The 21,325-nt window shown below is 43.5% G+C and overlaps 1 protein-coding gene across 9 annotated transcripts in view; it reads left to right on the top strand.

Annotated features, from left to right (window-relative positions):
• LOC106571015 (sorting nexin-17) overlaps nt 1-16,888 on the top strand; it is a 64,350-nt gene extending 47,462 nt beyond the window's left edge. For 6 of the 9 annotated variants that reach the window (XM_045695522.1, XM_045695520.1, XM_045695521.1 and 3 more), the window contains 8 exons: nt 2,384-2,453; nt 4,692-4,784; nt 5,707-5,910; nt 12,740-12,919; nt 13,029-13,106; nt 13,481-13,555; nt 14,110-14,151; nt 14,592-16,888. In XM_045695522.1, coding sequence (XP_045551478.1) covers nt 2,384-2,453; nt 4,692-4,784; nt 5,707-5,910; nt 12,740-12,919; nt 13,029-13,106; nt 13,481-13,555; nt 14,110-14,151; nt 14,592-14,693 — 844 coding nt within the window. In that variant the 3' untranslated portion in view covers nt 14,694-16,888. Of the gene's footprint in view, nt 1-2,383; nt 2,454-4,691; nt 4,785-5,706; nt 5,911-11,739; nt 11,843-12,739; nt 12,927-13,028; nt 13,107-13,480; nt 13,556-14,109; nt 14,152-14,591 lie in introns of those variants that run through there. The other 3 variants (XR_006759128.1, XR_006759129.1, XR_006759130.1) reach the window with 3 other exon arrangements.
• Nucleotides 16,889-21,325: the final 4,437 nt, after the last annotated feature.

The following is a 21,325-nucleotide window of genomic DNA, read 5'->3' as shown; positions in this document are numbered from 1 at the left end:
AAATATATATACCTTTGTACCTGTTTCCTCCAGCATCTTCACAAGGTCCTTTGCTGTTGTTCTGGGATTGATTTGCACTTTTCACACCAAAGTACGTTCATCTCTAGGAGACAGAACGCGTCTCCTTCCTGAGCGGTATGATGGCTGTGTGGTCCCATGGAGTTTATACTTGCGTACTATTGTTTGTACAGATGAACGCGGTACCTTCAGGCGTTTGGAAATTGCTCCCAAGTATCAATCAGACAATCAGGTCTACAATTTTTTTTTCTGAGGTCTTGGCTGATTTCTTTTGATTTCCCCATGATGTCAAGCAAAGAGGCACTGAGTTTGAAGGTAGGCCTTGAAAAACATCCACAGGTACACCTCCAATTGACTCAAATGATGTCAATTAGCCTATCAGAAGCTTCTAAAGCCATGACATCATTTTCTGGAATTTTCCAAGCTGTTTAAAGGCACAGTCAACTTAGTGTATGTAAACTTCTGACCCACTGGAATTGTGATACAGTGAATTATAAGTAAAATAATCTGTCTGTAAACAATTGTTGGAAAAATTACTTGTGTCATGCAAAAACTATAGTTTGTTAACAAGAAATTTGTGGAGTGGCTGAAAAACGAGTTTTAATGACTCCAACCAAAGTGTATGTAAACTTCCGACTTCAACTGTAAGTTAGCCATATGTTACATTAGATAAAAGTAGAGACTCAGAGCTAGAAAATTGTATATCATACACTACAGTTGAGGAACAACGGGAAAATAATTCTGCTTTGAATGTTGATGAACTTGTAATCTCATTTTTTAGAAAATGGCCCGTGAATGTTTTGGTACCTACTGGAGCGCTCTTCTTTGTCTACACCCATTCAGCATTGTTCACACCCTCTTAAGCCTTAGCCCCACCCATCTCTTTAAGGATTCACATGTGAGGCCATGTACTAAACAGCCAAAGATTTCAAAACTGAAGAAGGCTGGTTTATACTACGGTTGTGTTCGAAAATTTAATCTGGAGTGCTCTGGGCGTTCATCATCTCAGAGCGTTGTCAGATTGTTCGTTTGGAAATTCAGAGCGTTTCGCTCTTGGAGCGTTCAGACCGAGGAGTAGGGTTGATCTGAGTGTTCTGACCTAACAGCAGTCGAGCACCCAAGCTAACATGGCTAACGTTGGCTAGCTACTTCCAGACACATAATGAGAGAACACCTCACTCTGCCCATTTTACTCTCCCTAGCAGAGCTGGTTAGGCTTTTTTCATGTTATCCAGAGCGTTGGTAACTGTGCTGCTGGCAACTATTTCATTACGCTTTTTTGTCAACGTTTACTGACATCGGCCAGATTCAGCGGGTGTTGAGTGTTAGTAAATTCATCAGTTATTCTGCGCTCTGGTACACTCAGACGAGGGTGCTCTAAAATGTTTTGCAGGAAATTACACAATGCTCTTATGGGGGGGGGGGGGGTCCAACTGATTTGAATTTCTAATTGAAATGCAGACTGAAGTATCAGAGTTCAAAACATTCAGTGCTGCCATTGGACGTGACGCAACGTGAGCGCCACACAGGCAGTATAGCAGCTTTCATTGATTTCAAAGAATCACAGTGGCTGATGGCAATGCCTGTTTGTAGCAGGGTCGTTACAGGCTGTAGTGAGAACAACACATGGCCGTGATGTCTGTAGTGAGAACAACACACGGCCGTGATGTCTGTAGTGAGAACAACACACGGCCGTGATGTCTGTAGTGTAGCAGGGTCGTTACAGGCTGTAGTGAGAACAACACACGGCCGTGATGTCTGTAGTGAGAACAACACACGGCCGTGATGTCTGTAGTGAGAACAACACACGGCCGTGATGTCTGTAGTGAGAACAACACACGGCCGTGATGTCTGTAGTGTAGCAGGGTCGTTACAGGCTGTAGTGAGAAGAACACACTCTCTTTTCTGCAGCCACAACAGTATATTGGACATCCGTTCTTGACTGCTATCCAAATTGTTTGTGTTCATTGAAATTCAAGCATTGTGAGTGCTGATAACCAATACTCTGTCTGTCTTTCTGGTCTCTCTCTCTGTCTCTCTCTCTGTCTCTCTCTCTGTCTCTCTCTCTGTCTTTCTGGTCTCTCTGTCTCTCTCTCTGTCTCTCTCTCTGTCTCTCTCTCTGTCTCTCTCTCTGTCTCTCTCTCTGTCTCTCTCTCTGTCTCTCTCTCTGTCTCTCTGTCTCTGTCTCTGTCTCTGTCTCTCTCTCTGTCTCTCTCTCTGTCTCTCTGTCTCTCTCTCTGTCTCTCTGCTCTCTCTCTCTCTGTCTCTCTCTCTGTCTTTCTGGTCTCTCTGTCTCTCTCTCTGTCTCTCTCTCTGTCTCTCTCTCTGTCTCTCTCTCTGTCTCTCTCTGTCTCTCTCTCTGTAGTTACTGGGACACGGCGTATGACACTGATGTAATGGACAACAGAGTGGGACTAAACCTACTATACACTCAGGTGAGTTCTGAACCTACTATATATATATATATATACACACACACACATACTACCGTTCAAAAGTTTGGGTCACTTAGAAATGTCCTTGTTTTAGAAGAAAAGCAAAAAAAATTGTCCATTTTAAAATAACATCACATTGATCAGAAATACAGTGTCAGACTATTCTTGTTCTGAGAAAGGAAGGTTATTCCATGCGAGATATTGCCAAGAAACTGAAGATCTCATACAAAGCCTCTGTACTACTTGTGGTGGCTAATTTCTGCATTACCAAATGAGGAGAGTTACAAACTTCACACACCAGTCAGAGTTATACTTAAAACTACATCTTTAATAATTAAGATGCTTTTGCAAAAGCACTTTGACTTTCAATGATGTGCTATCTCTAATGAACCATTTGAAAAGTGACTACACAAAAGTACAAAAATCTTTTATAGCCAAGATACACCCCTCTCAACGTACATGACGAACCACAGACACATAGAATGGGTCACAAGGTTAAGATTTGTATGAAAGATATCTATAAAACATAGCAGACAGCAACTGCTTTATCAACAGTGTTCATTGTACAGACCAGTGTCTGGTCCTCCAACTCCAAACTGGAACAGTCTCTCCCTGGTACGGTACAGAACAGAACCATTAGCTCATCCAATGGCATAAATCAATTGACAACTCTAGATACTCCCATCTCAAGTAAACCCCCTCTTGACTCCACTCCTGGACAAGCTCACTGAGGGGAGTGAGCCTCTAGGTCATACACTATCCCAGGATAAGTGCAACATCAGAGAGGACATACAATGTTTCCAGACACTGCCATACACCTTCCCCCAATGCCAAAGGAGGGAGTGACTTGCGCACAGACATTGTGGAGACAAGTAATTGGTTCCCCATTAATCACGCCATCCATTCACATGGTTTAACAGATACATTCACATATGACAAGAATCTCACATAAGCATACTATGCAAATAAAACATCTTAATTATCTATGTTACCCAACTAATTCGGATTCATCCGCCACATACTCCCTTCACAGAACAGCGCAAACTAGCTCTAACCAGAATAGAAAGAGGAGTGGGAGGCCCCGGTGCACAACTGAGCAAGAGGACAAGTACATTAGTGTCTAGTTTGAGAAACAGATGCCTTACAAGTCCTCAACTGGCATCTCCATTAAATATTACCCACAAAACACCAGTCTCAACGTCAACAGTGAAGAGGCGACTCCGGGATGCTGGCCTTCCAGGCAAGAGTTCCTCTGTCCAGTGTCTGTGTTCTTTTGCCCATCTTTAATTTTTTTTTTTTATTGGCCAGTCTGAGAGATGGCTTTTTCTTTAGAACCCCCACCTCGTCACTAATAGTAATATTTTTAACAGTTTACTGTCCTCATTTTTCAAATGTAATGTTATTTCCTGCTTCCCTTCTCCTCTCCTCCTCCTACTCTGACCCCTCCTCTGCAACCCTGGTCCCTTCCATTATCCAATGAGGTTGTCAGGGAGGTGTGGCATCTTCAACCCATGGTTGTGCCCCAAATGGCACCCTACTCTCAAATTACTGCACTACTTTTTACTATGGCCCATAGTCCTCTGGTCCAAATTACTGCACTACTTTTTACTATGGCCCATAGTCCTCTGGTCCAAATTACTGCAATACTTTTTACTATGGCCCATAGTCCTCTGGTACAAATTACTGCACTACTTTTTACTATGGCCCATAGTCCTCTGGTCCAAATTACTGCACCATATAGGGAGTAGGGTGCCATTGGCAACAGAGCCCGCCCTCTATGCAGACACACACACACACACACACACACACACACACACATTCAGCAGCAACAACATGCTGTTGTTTTCTTATGCTGATTTGATTAGAATCTGCCTGCTGGCTCAGCATTCCGTGTGTGTGTGTGTGTGTTTGGCAGGCTGTTGACTCAGTGCTCCATCTGTGTGTGTGTGTTTGGCAGGCTGTTGACTCAGTGTGGGGGCATAGCTAATGTTACGGGCCAAAGAATGCAATCTTTTCTTGGAAAGAGAATCAACTCTGTGTGTGTGCGCTTGCCATTTTGTGCAACTTGTGTGTGTCATTTGACTTGTGTGTATGTGTGTGTTTAATTCTACTTGAACAAAACAACAGTGGAATAGTTTGTTTTGGACTTAGAATTCAAATGTGTTTCTCGGGTTTTAAGTAAAGCCTCTCCAAGAATGGTTTAGAGCAGAAAGATGATTGTCTCTCTTCTCTCCCTAGACGGTGTCTGACATAGAGAGAGGCTGGATCCTCGTTAACAAGGACCAACACAGACAGCTCAAATCACTGCAGGAGAAAGGCTCCAAGAAAGAAGTAAGATAGCCCATCGTCCTGATCCTTTTAACGCAACACTGTGTCCGCCAGCTGTAACCGTGTCCGCCAGCTGTAACCGTGTCCGCCAGCTGTAACGGTGTCCGCCCGCCAGCTGTAACGGTGTCCGCCCGCCAGCTGTAACGGTGTCCGCCCGCCAGCTGTAACGGTGTCCGCCCGCCAGCTGTAACGGTGTCCGCCCGCCAGCTGTAACGGTGTCCGCCCGCCAGCTGTAACGGTGTCCGCCAGCTGTCTAGTGGAGAAGAAGCTAACATTCCACACCTTGTACTCTTTGTTATGTCACAGGGGCATTGTCATGCTGAAACAGGAAAGGGCCTTCCCCAAACTGTTGCCACAAAGTTGGAAGTACAGAATCGTCTAGAATGTCATTGTATGCTGTAGTATTAAGATTTCCCTTCACTGGAACTAAGAGGCCCGAACCATGAAAAACAGCCCCAGACCATTATTCCTCCTCCACCAAACTTTACAGTTGGCACCATGCATTCTCCTGGCGTTTCCAGTGAGTCCAATGGCGGTGAGCTTTACACCACTCCAGTCGACGCTTGGCATTGCGCATGGTGATCTTAGGCTTGTGTGCGGCTGCTCGGCCACGGAAACCCATTTCATGAAGCTCCCGGCGAACAGTTCTTGTGCTGACGTTGCTTCCAGAGGCAGTTTGGAACTCATTAGGGAGCGTTGCAACAGAGGACAGACTGACTGTCAGCAACAGGGGTGGCTGAAATAGCTGAATCCACAAATTTGGAGGGTTGTCCACATACTGCTGTGTGTGTGTGTGTGTGTGTGTGTGTGTGTGTGTGTGTGTGTGTGTGTGTGTGTGTGTGTATGTATATATATGTGTGTGTATATATATATATATATCTCAAATGATTTTCCAGTGCTTCATGTTCTCTACGTCTCTCTCCAGTTCATTAGGCTATGCCAGACGCTGAAGTACTTTGGCTACATCCAATTTGATCCATGTGTGACAGACTTCCCGGAGAAAGGCTGTCACGCAATCGTCTCCGCTGGGAACAACGAACTCAACTTCCAGGTCAAGCTGCCCAATGAACAGATGAAAGAGGGGAGCTTCAAGGTCACTCGCATGCGGTGCTGGCGGGTCACGTCTTCTGTAAGTAACCCCCCCCCCAACATAAAGTTATTCTATTCTTCTCTATAGTGATGGTGCTCCTAGAGGAGACACTGATCTATGGTTACTATAGTGATGGTGCTCCTAGAGGAGACACTGATCTATGGTTACTATGGTGACGGTGCTCCTAGAGGAGACACTGATCTATGGTTACTATAGTGATGGTGCTCCTAGAGGAGACACTGATCTATGGTTACTATAGTGATGGTGCTCCTAGAGGAGACACTGATCTATGGTTACTATGGTGACGGTGCTCCTAGAGGAGACACTGATCTATGGTTACTATAGTGATGGTGCTCCTAGAGGAGACACTGATCTATGGTTACTATAGTGACGGTGCCCCTAGAGGAGACACTGATCTATGGTTACTATGGTGACGGTGCTCCTAGAGGAGACACTGATCTATGGTTACTATAGTGATGGTGCTCCTAGAGGAGACACTGATCTATGGTTACTATAGTGATGGTGCTCCTAGAGGAGACACTGATCTATGGTTACTCTGTGTTCCAGGTAAATGTCTTTATTCCCTGCCAGACACTCTTTTCTCCACCTCTCCTCTGTTCTCCTCTCCTCTATTCTCCGCTGTTCTCTTCTCCTCTTTTCTCCTCTGTTCTCCTCTCCTCTGTTCTCCTCTCCTCTTTTCTCCTCTATTCTCCTCTCCTCTTTTCTCCTCTATTCTCCTCTCCTCTGTTCTCCTCTCCTCTGTTCTCCTCTCCTCTTTTCTCCTCTGTTCTCCTCTCCTCTGTTCTCCTCTGTTCTCCTCTCCTCTGTTCTCCTCTCCTCTTTTCTCCTCTGTTCTCCTCTCCTCTGTTCTCCTCTGTTCTGTTCTCCTCTCCTCTTTTGTCCTCTGTTCTCCTCTTTTCTCCTCTCCTCTTTTCTCCTATCCTCTGTTCTCCTATCCTCTGTTCTCCACTGTTCTCCTCTCCTCTATTCTCCTTTGTTCTCCTCTCCTTTGTTCTCCTCTCCTCTGTTCTCTTCTGTTCTCCTCTCCTCTTTTCTCCTCTGTTCTCCTCTCTGTTCTCCTTTGTTCTCCTCTCCTCTGTTCTCCTCTCCTCTATTCTCTGTTCTCCTCTCCTCTATTCTCCTTTGTTCTCCTCTCCTCTGTTCTCCTCTCCTCTGTTCTCTTCTGTTCTCCTCTCCTCTGTTCTCCTCTTTTCTCCTCTCCTCTGTTCTCCTCTTTTCTCCTCTCCTCTGTTCTCCTCTCCTCTATTCTCCTCTTCTCCTCTTTTCTCCTCTGTTCTCCTCTCCTCTTTTGTCCTCTGTTGTCCTCTGTTCTCCTCTCCTCTGTTCTCCTCTCCTCTGTTCTCCTCTCCTCTTTTGTCCTCTGTTCTCCTCGTTTCTCCTCTCCTCTTTTCTCCTCTTTTCTCCTATCCTCTGTTCTCCTCTGTTCTCCTATCCTCTGTTCTCCTATCCTCTGTTCTCCTATCCTCTGTTCTCCTCTCATCTGTTCTCCTCTCATCTGTTCTCCTCTCCTCTGTTCTCCTCTCCTCTATTCTCCTTTGTTCTCCTCTCCTCTGTTCTCCTCTCCTCTGTTCTCTTCTGTTCTCCTCTCCTCTGTTCTCCTCTTCTCTGGGGAAACTGCTGAGCACTACACCATCATTGTTTTCATCAGACCACTTACCCTAATACATAGCCCTGACTCACACACAGATTCCCACCTATGTGTTATCTCTTTATCGACCCACTGCCTCCTCTCAGAGAGCCCAATCCTTTACTGTAATATATATATACGGCTGAAGCTAATTCTAAGGCATGTTAGGGTACAGTGCAGGGGAGGACATAAAAAACCACTGCAGTTTTAACTGTCAATCTTCTCCACACACCTCTATAAATGTAGACTTCTCTTGAAGGGATAGAGATTGATAACATAATGAGTTAATCTGACTATAGCAGGGGTTTCTTTTTTAATCCATATCAATGTATTACAACAGACCTATTAAAGAGGTGAACTGTAGCAGCTGTAGCATCCAGATGCTAACAGGGAACATTGTTCAGTTCTGTCTTTGGTACAACACAGCACCTCTAAGAGACAGCTGGGACTGAAACTAACCATCAAAAGCCTGTAAATGGACCAGTATCTAACTGGACCACTACTAAACCCAGCGGCTAACTGGACCGCTACCAAACCCAGCGGCTAACTGGACCGCTACTAAACCCAGCGGCTAACTGGACCGCTACCAAACCCAGCGGCTAACTGGACCGCTACCAAACCCAGCGGCTAACTGGACCGCTACCAAACCCAGCGGCTAACTGGACCGCTACCAAACCCAGCGGCTAACTGGACCGCTACCAAACCCAGCGGCTAACTGGACCGCTACCAAACCCAGCGGCTAACTGGACCGCTACCAAACCCAGCGGCTAACTGGACCGCTACCAAACCCAGCGGCTAACTGGACCGCTACCAAACCCAGCGGCTAACTGGACCGCTACCAAACCCAGCGGCTAGCTGGACCGCTACCAAACCCAGCGGCTAGCTGGACCGCTACCAAACCCAGCGGCTAGCTGGACCGCTACCAAACCCAGCGGCTAACTGGACCGCTACCAAACCCAGCGGCTAACTGGACCGCTACCAAACCCAGCGGCTAGCTGGACCGCTACCAAACCCAGCGGCTAGCTGGAGCACTATGCAGATATCGTTCAGGCACTTTCTGGTTGCTAAAATCCTACTAGTTCACCTAATTTCAGTTTGTGACAAAACATGCAAGTGTAGAGAATCATTATATCTTCTAAACCGCTGTGAAATATATTTTCCATAACTGAAAATGTTCAGCTATTTGAACCTGGTGAACAAAACCGAAAGTAAAAGACGCAAAACAACGACATTTAAGAACGGGAAGCATAGAAATAGCCCTCATAGAACAGATATACCGCTTTTTAGACATTCTTTCAAAAAGAATGACAGATCCATAACACATATTTCTTGGTGAATTTTTGTCGGATCGTCCCAGAAAAGTGACATTTCAGCTTTAAGCTAGAGATCTGTTTTTATTTTGCTTTGAGCTGCATCTCAATTCACCGCATCCGCCAGCCTTCCGCATCAGTTGTGGAAAGTTGCATAGCTACAGCGGTTTTTGTCAGACCAGGAGACATCCCGAAAATCGGTCTTCTCACAAAAACTTCAGTACCGTCCGAACGGTTTGGGCTAGAAAATAATATGCCCACAAGGAATGTAACGATTTCACCCGATATGCATCGGTCCTCGATTCCAACGGGACACCAAACCAATCCAAATGTACCATGCATCGGTCAGATAATCGATTCAAAAGTTACCAATAGCCGGTTCTCTAAAATGTTTTTGCTCAAATTACTTTCTACCTTCCGAAAATACCTTTTCTTTTGTGACCACTGTGTCGTCTCCTTCAGTGTGGAAACTAAGTATGTTATTGTTGTGCCAGTCATTGAGCTACAAGTCATTTTGAATGCCGAGGAACACCAGACATTACCAGTAGCCTAGTCAAACTGCACACTGTGTCCAATGAGAGGTAGGCCTATTCCTGATCTGGTACATCTGCAGGTCACTTTCAGCATTCAAATGTTTGTAAAAATGTGTTGCTGCTTTGCTATGTTGTTGTCTTAGGTCTCTTTTATGTAGTGTTGTGATGTGTGTTTTGTCCTATATTTATATTTTATGTTATTATTTAATTTTTTTTATCCCAGGCCTCCGTCCCCGCAGGAGGCCTTTTGCCCTCTGGTAGGCCGTCATTGTAAATAAGAATTTGTTCTTAACTGACTTGCCTAGTTAAATAAAGGTAAAAAATAAGCTAACAATAAAGAGACTGCATGGTTGGAATGGGAGAAGAAGAGACGCTCACTCAGAGTTGGAGGACTTCATGAGACCTGACCCGGGCCTGATTTGGGTTTCGGGTCTGATATTCTAACTTGTCCCTCCGATCCGGGTCGGGTCCTGTCTCATTGTCATCGGTTCTCTAGTCTATGGAACTAGAGCTGATAGACTCCAGTGACCGTGGCTCTGCATAGCCTATGGCATATTTATTTTACGCTAATGAGGTGAATTTATTTATTTATAGAAGACCTAGCAAACATGTAAAGACCTATTTGTTAACCAGAAGAAAAACCTGGCTGATTTAATAACCTTTTTTCTGTCACTCAGATCCAATCTGGTCTGGACCCGTACCCGTTACGGGATGGGTCTAGGTCGAGTTCCCCCTGTGGTCAATTCGATTGTTCTCGAGTCCGTTTGGGTCCGGTTCCCCATTTTTCAACAAAATTATTGGGTCAATTCGGGCCAGGTCTGATTGTTCCTGGGTCCGTTCGGGTCTAACTTTTTGGACCCGTGAAAAGATCTCTACTCCGAGTCCGTCAACTTCCAAACAGTCTAAACCATTTGATTAGGAGATGGGTGAAATCCAAAGTTCTGCTATACACTGAGTAGACAAACCATTGGGAACACCGTCCTAATATTGAATTGCAGCCCGTTTTGCCCTCAGAACAGTCTCAGAAGAATTCCACAGGGGATGCTGGCCCATGTTGACTCCAATGCTTCCCACAATTGTGTCAAATTGGCTAAATGTCCTTTGGGTGGTGGACCGTTCTTGATACACACGGGAAACTGTTGAGTGTGAAAAATCGAACAGCGTTGCATTTCTTGACACAAACCGGTGCGCCTGGCACCTACGACTAAGACTTTGTCTTCAACGATGGCCGTCTGACTGAAGTAAGTAGAGGACATAGAGCAGTAGAGTTTCAGCCTACATACACACACCTCTATAGTGTGTGTGTGTGTGTGTGTGTGTGTGTGTGTGTGTGTGTGTGTGTGTGTGTGTGTGTGTGTGTGTGTGTGTGTGTGGTGTGTGTGTGTGTGTGTGTGTATATATATATATATATATATATATATATATATATATATATATATATATATATATATATATATATATATATTATAATCTACACACCACACAGAAGGCAGCTCAGTCAGCAGTAGAGTTGTCAGCCTACATACATTTTACATTTACATTTTAGTCATTTAGCAGACGCTCTTATCCAGAGCGACTTACAGTAGTGAGTGCATACATTTATATTAAAAAAATATATATTCCTCCCAAACTGGTCCCCCGTGGGAATCGAACCCACAACTCTGGCGTTGCAAACACCATGCTCTACCAACTAATATATATATATATATATATATATATATATATATATACACAACACACAGAAGTCAAGCTCAGTCAGCAGTAGAGTTTAATTGTAGAATGGAAAATAATCATATCGCACCCGAATCGATTCGTTCCTTTGATAAAACCGAATTGCAGTGAATCGTTTCAAACTAAAACTTTATCATTCCCTGTGTCGTATCGGAGCCTATGTTATCTAGATCGGTATCGAATGGCCTTGAAATGATGCACATCCCAATGACCACCCCTCTGTGGAAAGACGAGACTCTCAGAAACACGATGGTGTTCTCCGTTATTTTCCTCATGAAACCCACCAGCATCACGGGACTTGTCTGAAGTTGGAACCGCCGATCTGTCAACTTCTGTGTGTAACAGCCAACCGGTTTGAGCTGCACACAAACAAGTTGTTTTCCTCTAGAACGCCCACAAGCCTATGGAAGTACTTTAGTGACAACAACAAAAAAAAGGACTTAAATATGGGGTAAAAAGAAAGTATTAATAAAAATCCAGAGATCTGTGTAGGACAGACACTTCAAAACATACTTGTACATATCTGTTTTGCCATATATGAATGTTATTCAATGTGTTTCCATAGGCTAATAGCAGTAAGGGCAAAATTAAAGTCTCATCTAATAATTACAAATAAATAATAATTGCTGTCCCAACTGACCAACAGCAGACTAGAGGACCCTTGGAGAGGCACTGTACAAACAGACTGCTATTGAGAGGCCCTGTGTCTGCCTCAAGGGAGGCTGGGCAGAACATCCTGCTAACGAGGGGTTGGTAATAACATCCTGCTAACGAGGGGTTGGTAATAACATCCTGCTAACGAGGGGTTGGTAATAACATCCTGCTAACGAGGGGTTGGTAATAACATCCTGCTAACGAGGGGTTGGTAATAACATCCTGCTAACGAGGGGTTGGTAATAACATCCTGCTAACGAGGGGTTGGTAATAACATCCTGCTAACGAGGGGTTGGTAATAACATCCTGCTAACGAGGGGTTGGTAATAACATCCTGCTAACGAGGGGTTGGTAATAACATCCTGCTAACGAGGGGTTGGTAATAACATCCTGCTAACGAGGGGTTGGTAATAACATCCTGCTAACGAGGGGTTGGTAATAACATCCTGCTAACGAGGGGTTGGTAATAACATCCTGCTAACGAGGGGTTGGTAATAACATCCTGCTAACGAGGGGTTGGTAATAACATCCTGCTAACGAGGGGTTGGTAATAACATCCTGCTAACGAGGGGTTGGTAATAACATCCTGCTAACGAGGGGTTGGTAATAACATCCTGCTAACGAGGGGTTGGTAATAACATCCTGCTAACGAGGGGTTGGTAATAACATCCTGCTAACGAGGGGTTGGTAATAACATCCTGCTAACGAGGGGTTGGTAATAACATCCTGCTAACGAGGGGTTGGTAATAACATCCTGCTAACGAGGGGTTGGTAAGGAAGGGGGCTTTGGAGGATACAGGTTACAACATGTCTACAGACTGCCTGATATCCCGTTGAGCGTATAAGCAATAGGGATGACTGAATCATTCATTTCTATGAGGAGTTGGAAAGATGATGATGACTGTGGGGCAGCAGGGAGTGGAAGATGCAGGAGACGATGATGATGATGATGATGATGCCAGCCATAGTAACCCCCTCCCTCCCCTCTACAGCAGGTCCCAGTAGCCAACGGAACAGCCTCCCCCCCCCCTCTACAACAGGTCCCAGTAGCCAACGGAACAGCCTCCACCTCCCCCTGCTCCTCAGCCCAGTGTGAGGTGAAGTTGGAGCTGGCCTTCGAGTATCTGATGAGCAAAGACCGTCTCCAGTGGGTCACCATCACCAGCCCACAGGTCAGGGGTCAGTCTGGGGGGGGTCACGGAGAGTTTGTGACCTCCAGTGTCTCTCTAGAGTTACTGTTTTTGTGTGTCTTGTATCTAAATCCCTGGTTTGTGTCTTCAGGCAATCATGATGAGCATCTGTCTACAGTCGATGGTTGATGAGCTGATGGTCAAGAAGTCAGGAGGCAGCATCAAGAAGGTCTGCGTGTCTGTCTCTCTGCGTGTCTGTCTCTGTGTGTGTGTGTCTGTCTCTGTGTGTGTGTGTCTGTCTCTGTGTGTGTCTGTCTCTGTGTGTGTGTGTCTGTCTCTGTGTGTGTGTGTCTGTCTCTGTGTGTGTCTGTCTCTGTGTGTGTCTGTCTGTCTCTGTCTGTCTCTGTCTGTGTCATTTTCCTGTGTGTGTGTGTGTGTGTGTGTGTCATTTTCCTATGTGTGTCTGTCTCTGTCTGTCTGTCTGTCTGTGTCATTTTTGTGTGTGTGTGTGTGTGTGTGTGTGTGTGTGTGTGTGTGTATGTGTGTATGTGTGTGTGTGTGTGTGTGTGTGTCATTTTCCTGTGTGTGTGTTATCTCTGGCAGATGCTGCGGAGACGTCCCAACGGCTCCCTCCACCGGTCTGAAAGTCAGCAAGCTGTGAAATCCCCCCCTCTACTGGTGAGACACGGAACTGCACTGGGCTTCGATCAGAAAATAGGCATTTTGTTAGCTTGAAATTCAGAACCTGTTTTGTGCTAACATTCCACTCCTTGTACTCCGTGTCATACCAAACATTTGGCTTGACAAGAAGTGGAATTATAGCTAAACAGACTGGAACCCAGGCTAACAGTTGGCTGTTTGAAGTGGAAGGATCGGGTGTTTTTAATGTTCTGTATTGGAACATTCACAATACATTTCGTCTTGATATTCTGGTGTCACTCAGGCAGTTTAGAGTATTGATTGGGGACTTATTTGTGGAGGAATGTAACTGTTTTTCTGGGTGATTTGTGCTTCCAGTGACGACTGTTTTTATATTTTAATGTAGGTATCTATACAGATGACCATTTTTTTGTGTGTGTGTGTGTGTGTGTGTGTGTGTGTGTGTGTGTGTGTGTAAAAATACAAAAACACAGTCACGGGAAGCAGAAATAAAATATGCAATATGTCTTCCCTGTTAAAATAAAAGACGTTTTGAGATGTTTGACATTGTTTTTCCGTCTTGTCCTCTGCAGGACTCTCCTGACCCAGACCGAGAACAGATAGTCAAACTCTCAGTGAGTAACGCTTATGCTTTGATCTCCAAAAGCCTTGGGTTGAATGTTGAGTCCAAAAATCACATATAGAATCGTCATTTAACAATGAATCAGAATCGTCATTTAACAATGAATCAGAATCGTCATTAACAGTGAATCAGAATCGTCATTAACAGTGAATCAGAAATCAGAATCGTCATTTAACAATGAATCAGAATCGTCATTAACAGTGAATCAGAATCGTCATTAACAATGAATCGTCATTAACAGTGAATCAGAATCGTCATTAACAGTGAATCAGAATCGTCATTAACAGTGAATCAGAATCGTCATTAACAGTGAATCAGAATCGTCATTAACAGTGAATCAGAATCGTCATTATCAGTGAATCAGAGGATATGTATAAAGTCTGCTTTAGGTGTCTGCTGCTCTTCTCTCTCTCTCTCCATATCTCCTCTCAGACCAAGCTGAGCTCTGTGTCACTCAGAGGGACCAGCGACGTCGGCGGCAACGATTTCCATGGCAACTACGCCTTTGAGGGGATCGGGGACGATGACCTGTAATATTCAACCCCCTTCCTCCCCCTGACTAACGCGACCCGCAAAGATTCCAAGCCGAGCTGAGCCAGGCAGAAATGAGTTTTGTCGTGTGGTTTCTGGTTGTAGCCCTTCCTGAGGGTCTGCTACCAACCATATGTTCTCCTTTCATCCTCTTCATAAAAGGCTGCATCCCAAATGACACTCTGTTTACTTTCACAGTATGGTACTTTTGAGCAGAGTCCCGTTGGCCATTTGGCGACACAGCCAAAACTGCCATCTATCTCAGTGTTTTCCCAACCTTTATTTGAACCGTGGCACACTTTAAAAAATCTATATATATTTGGCACACCTAAAATATCCCTATTGATTTGTTTTAGTGGTAATGACCTGCAACGTACTGCAAATCATCTATTTTCTGTGACAAATGTGTTTTATAGATTTTAAATAGGGTTAATTTGAACTGTTTTTCATAGTTCTTTACTCATGATGGTTAATTTGTGTGTACCCCTTTAAGAGAACCCATGACTCTGTACTATAATTCGTATTATTTCTTTCTGGTAAAATAGGTATTTTTATTGTTAAAGGTTTGAGCTACAGACGAGTGGTTTTCTGCATTGTAGAAGTGCAAACACAGACACGAGCCATGCTCCATAAGAAATAACTGACTTTGGCTAAACCTAATCAGACTTGCCTGTACAAATGTTTTTTACAGACAAATCTAATGATTTTCACTGCCCATCCTCTTGTTCATCAATCAACTCATTGTTTCTCTTATGTTCTTAATAAATGTCAATAATATTTAGAGGGGAAAAAAAATCTCAAACTGCAGTCTTAAGGTGAAAGTGGTTTAAACGAGGACATTGCAAATGTCATTTTTGAACGTGTTATTATAATAAGCATAATTATCCATGAGTGGACAATGGATGTTTTGAACTTCTAGACTATGTAGCAGTCTTCATAGATTTACGTTCTTCTGTAAAAAATGAGGACATTCCGTAGGTCGAAAAGGAGCCTCGTCTTCATCACAGTGTCATTCTAAGTGTGTAATTTTTGTGTTTTCTTTTAGTGTGTTTATTCTGTCACATCAGAAATCCAAGGTACAAACCAGATAGCTGATTTTGTAAAAAAAAAGAAGGGGTGTCAGATCTCACTCAGAGCTATGTCTTCTTCAGATGGGGTCTTCTTCCTTTTGACAAACCAAGACGAGACAGAAGTCAGGCAGAAAGGCTTTAACACAGTGATAATGAAATGTGTTATTCATTTGGAGTTACTGCTTAGTGATATTACTTACACACACAATTTAATAACTGTTCAAATTTGCCAAAAAAGTGTTTTTCAGGAACGTATTTTGAAGGGTACATTTGTTATTTTTCTCCCCTATTACTCACACCAGCGCTGTTGTAGTGAAGATTAGTGGGAATGTTAGACTACATAGGTTGTTGACTACAATGCTCATTTCCTGTAAGATTTATAATTTAACGCCTTAATTTTGCCTGTTGCCTCTAGTCCACCAAAATCCAGTGTTGGGTTGCCTTTGGTCAACTTACCAACCATGTATCAGCCTTAGCTTGCACTTCCCGAACCAATCATTTTGCACAGTATTATGCCGCGTTCGCGTACTAGTGGGAATTAGGAAACTCTGAAATGACTGACTTGGTTGTAGTTATACACCAGCTGCGTTCAACCAGTTAGCAAGTCGGACATTTCAGAGTTTCCTTGTTCTGACTAGTACTTGAATGTGGCAATACAGATGGACGACGGATATTTATTAAGTAATGTGGAGCACGAAAAAACGTCATGGGGCTTAGTCTCAAAAGGCACCCTATTCCCTATATAGTGCACTACTTTTGCCTAGAGGTTTGACCAGCGGTATAGGGAATAGGGTGCCTTTTGGGACTCAGCCATAGAATATTTCCAAGGGGGTTGTGAAACTCCCTTGGAAACTTTCCCTTTTTTGTTTCAGCCAATTTTTTTTTTGCCTCATAAAAGCCAAAATTATAGTTTACTAAAGCATTTTGCACAAAATAACATTTAAAAAAAAACACATGGTATGACGTCACTTTGTATAAGAAAAATCATTGTGAACATTTACTAATAATAACTGTATCATCCATAGTTTATTACAGAGCCATATATTTAGAGACTTAGGCCAAATATTATAATGTTTTATATTGTTCTGATTCTAGACATTCAGGTACATAGCATTGTATAAATATTCCCCATGTAATGTTAATGGGGTTCTAACATGGCTGCTATAGAATGTTGTAGTGTCATGTTAATGGGGTTCTAACATGGCTGCTATAGAATGTTGTAGTGTCATGTTAATGGGGTTCTAACATGGCTGTTATAGAATGTTGTAGTGTCATGTTAATAGGGTTCTAACATGGCTGCTATAGAATGTTGTAGTGTCATGTTAATGGGGTTCTAACATGGCTGTTATAGAATGTTGTAGTGTCATGTTAATGGGATTCTAACATGGCTGTTATAGAATGTTGTAGTGTTAATGGGGTTCTAACATGGCTGTTATAGAATGTTGTAGTGTCATGTTAATAGGGTTCTAACATGGCTGCTATAGAATGTTGTAGTGTTAATGGGGTTCTAACATGGTTGCTATAGAATGTTGTAGTGTCATGTTAATGGGGTTCTAACATGGCTGCTATAGAATGTTGTAGTGTCATGTTAATGGGGTTCTAACATGGCTGCTATAGAATGTTGTAGTGTCATGTTAATGGGGTTCTAACATGGCTGTTATAGAATGTTGTAGTGTCATGTTAATAGGGTTCTAACATGGCTGCTATAGAATGTTGTAGTGTCATGTTAATGGGGTTCTAACATGGCTGTTATAGAATGTTGTAGTGTCATGTTAATGGGGTTCTAACATGGCTGTTATAGAATGTTGTAGTGTCATGTTAATGGGGTTCTAACATGGTTGCTATAGAATGTTGTAGTGTCATGTTAATGGGGTTCTAACATGGTTGCTATAGAATGTTGTAGTGTCATGTTAATGGGGTTCTAACATGGCTGCTATAGAATGTTGTAGTGTCATGTTAATGGGGTTCTAACATGGCTGTTATAGAATGTTGTAGTGTCATGTTAATGGGGCTCTAACATGGCTGCTATAGAATGTTGTAGTGTCATGTTAATGGGGTTCTAGTATGAATGTTGTAGTGTCACCCTCAATGGCCGGACTTTCTAAACACATGGCTCTGATTTATTGTAATCAAACCTATTCTAAACTGTATAAAAATAAAGTACATTTATCATTGTTTACAGACTTGTTGGGGGAAATTAGTTAAATGATTTACAAATCTCACTTCTGATTTGTCTTATTTTGAAGAACAAAGGTTTGTGGAAAATTGTGTTGCGTTCATTTGGTAAATTTCAATGTGGCAATCATCTCAGAGAAGAGGATTGTGATGAAGGTGAATAAAACAGAGATTAGTCTGTAGGAATTAAAAAAAAAAAAAAGTATTTCCACCATTTTGTTAACCATTCCACAGTAATTCCCATTTGTAAGCGTCAACATAACCACCAGGCGTTTTCCTCTTGTTGACTTGTGGTAACAGACTAGTGAAAGTTGACAGAGGAAGCTACAGGAACATAGCCTGGTCCAAACCCTATGGTCATTGAGCTATACAGATCTGGGAGGACCAGGCTGCTGAATTAAATGCTATCTCAACCACATGAATGCAAACCTATTGACTGTGCTCTTCTAGGTCAGCTGGAATGGATGTATGTTCGATCATTTCCTAAATGGCACCCTATCTAGTGCACTACTTCGACCAGAGCACCTATGGGGCCTGGTAGAAAGTAGTGCACTAGATAGGGGATATGATGCCATTTGCCCTGGTAAAAAGTAGTGCACATGATGCCATTTGGGACACAAACATTTAAATGTTTCTCGCGTTAGCGGCTAAGATCTTTTGGGTCCCAAATGGAGCACTACTTTTGACCAGAGCAGTATTATAATACACCCTTGAGTATCAATATGAAGCCTATCAGGACAAGTGTGTTTTCATTGCTGTATTATTACTGTTAAAGAACATAAATAAAATGTATAGTTGCCAAATTAGCAACAAGTGTCAGTGTTTGTTATTAGCCTGGAATGTTGGTGCCAATTACTTTAACACGAATGCAATCCCCCACCAAGTACAATGAGCTTGTCGACAATAGGCCTTTTGATTTGAATCACGGGCTAGTTCAGACTTGAGAGAATGATGCCCTCCTGTGTCAGTGATGGGGAAATGTCTCTGGTTCCTTCAGTCAGAAGGACCAATAAGCGTAAAGAAAGTACAAGAGCAGTCTAATCTCCACACTGAGTGAACAAAGTCCATGTTTATTTCAAAGTACTTAAGGCAATTATGAAACCACTGCATAAGAACAATAGTTACACTCAGGGACTATGTAGGTAGTAATAATTCACGGTCCTTGTATATTTGTCCCATATAACAAACTTAGCCTTAATAAAAGGAAAGGTTCACCTATTGACTTTTTTTGTTTGCATCTGAGCGATGTTCTGACTCAACTCGTCATACCGGCCATATTTCTACAGCTTGAATAACGTCGCTCAAACAATGACGTTCAAAATGAGTGAATCTTTCCTTTTTAAATCGCTACACACGAGACATGGCTGTAATTCTGCCAGGGTTGGGATTGAAATGTCAAATTATCCTGGTTTTTAAATGAAGGGAACTTCATTTTACTGCCTGAATTGAAAATGGACTAAAACAAACAGTTTCTATTGGTCGAAACGTTTTGCAACAGAATCAGCGGAATGAATACACCTGTCTTCTACAAACACAGAACATTTCCCTACACTAGACATGGTGCTTCAAACTATTTTCCATCATTTCTTTTAAAACTACAATTTTTTTTTTTTTACTGCATATAGTCGTAGTAATTGATAAGATTTGTAAAAAAATCATGGTCCTTGTATATTTGTCCCATTTATAACAAACTTAATGCCACTGAAAACGTCACATTCTTCGAGATGGGGGGGGGGGACGACTAAGTTCATATATTATTAAAATTAAAATATGCACTTCTAATGAGGAAATACAATCACATAAAAAAAAAGCTATATACTTAGTTCATGCTTCAACTTTACACGTCGTCTTGGGTTCCATCTCAAATGGCACCCTCTTCCCTTTATAGTGCACTGTTTAAACAGGGCCCATAGGGAGCCGTTCCCTTTATAGTGCACTGTTTAAACAGGGCCCATAGGGAGCCGTTCCCTTTATAGTGCACTGTTTAAACAGGGCCCATAGGGAGCCGTTCCCTTTATAGTGCACTGTTTAAACAGGGCCCATAGGGAGCCGTTCCCTTTATAGTGCACTGTTTAAACAGGGCCCATAGGGAGCCGTTCCCTTTATAGTGCACTGTTTAAACAGGGCCCATAGGGAGCCGTTCCCTTTATAGTGCACTGTTTAAACAGGGCCCATAGGGAGCCGTTCCCTTTATAGTGCACTGTTTAAACAGGGCCCATAGGGAGCCGTTCCCTTTATAGTGCACTGTTTAAACAGGGCCCATAGGGAGCCGTTCCCTTTATAGTGCACTGTTTAAACAGGGCCCATAGGGAGCCGTTCCCTTTATAGTGCACTGTTTAAACAGGGCCCATAGGGAGCCGTTCCCTTTATAGTGCACTGTTTAAACAGGGCCCATAGGGAGCCGTTCCCTTTATAGTGCACTGTTTAAACAGGGCCCATAGGGAGCCGTTCCCTTTATAGTGCACTGTTTAAACAGGGCCCATAGGTAATAGGGTGCCATTGGGGATGCAGTCTTGCTTCAAGTAAAAACAGACAGAAGGACGTAACAATGGGCGAACTTCACAGTTAATATGATCACAGCGAGCGTTTCCAAAGCAACACACTACACTAGCCTGGTCCCAGATCTGTTTGTGCCGTCTTGACAACTCCTATGGTCATTGACCATAGTAGTTGGTCATGAAGAAAAGCACAAACAGATCTGTGACCAGGCTAAATCCACACACCGTTAGAGCGCCTTAACGGAGCCAGGTTCAGTAGCCAAACATTGCAGAAAGAAATACCATGGATAGAGCCGACATGATAACTTATTCTACATACATTGTGTCCTGCTGAACGTGCCCCAAGAAGTAACAGTAGATGTGTTATTATGGGGAGGGAGGGGGGAGATTGAGGGTTATTATGGGGAGAGGGGGGGGGTTGAGGGTTATTATGGGGAGAGGGGGGGTTGAGGGTTATTATGGGGAGAGGGGGGGTTGAGGGTTATTATGGGGAGAGGGGGGGGGTTGAGGGTTATTATGGGGAGAGGGGGGGTTGAGGGTTATTATGGGGAGAGAGGAGGGTTGAGGATTATGGGGAGGGGGGGTGAGGGTTATTATGGGGAGGGGGGGTTATTATGGGGAGAGGGGGGGTTGAGGGTTATGGGGAGAGGGGAGGGTTATGGGAGAGAGGAGGGTTATGGGGAGGGGTTGAGGGTTATTATGGGGAGAGGGGGTTATGGGGAGAGAGGGGGGTTGAGGGTTATTATGGGGAGAGGGGGGTTATGGGGAGAGGGGGGGTTGGGGGTTATTATGGGGAGAGGGGGGTTATGGGGAGAGGGGGGTTGAGGGTTATTATGGGGAGAGGGAGGTTATGGGGAGAGGGGGTTATGGGGAGAGGGGGGTTGAGGGTTAT

This window comes from Salmo salar, chromosome ssa15 (assembly GCF_905237065.1).
Source record: "Salmo salar chromosome ssa15, Ssal_v3.1, whole genome shotgun sequence".
NCBI lineage: Eukaryota > Metazoa > Chordata > Actinopteri > Salmoniformes > Salmonidae > Salmo > Salmo salar.
Note: the sequence above shows the minus strand (reverse complement) of the source record. Positions and strands in the feature narration are given on the sequence as shown.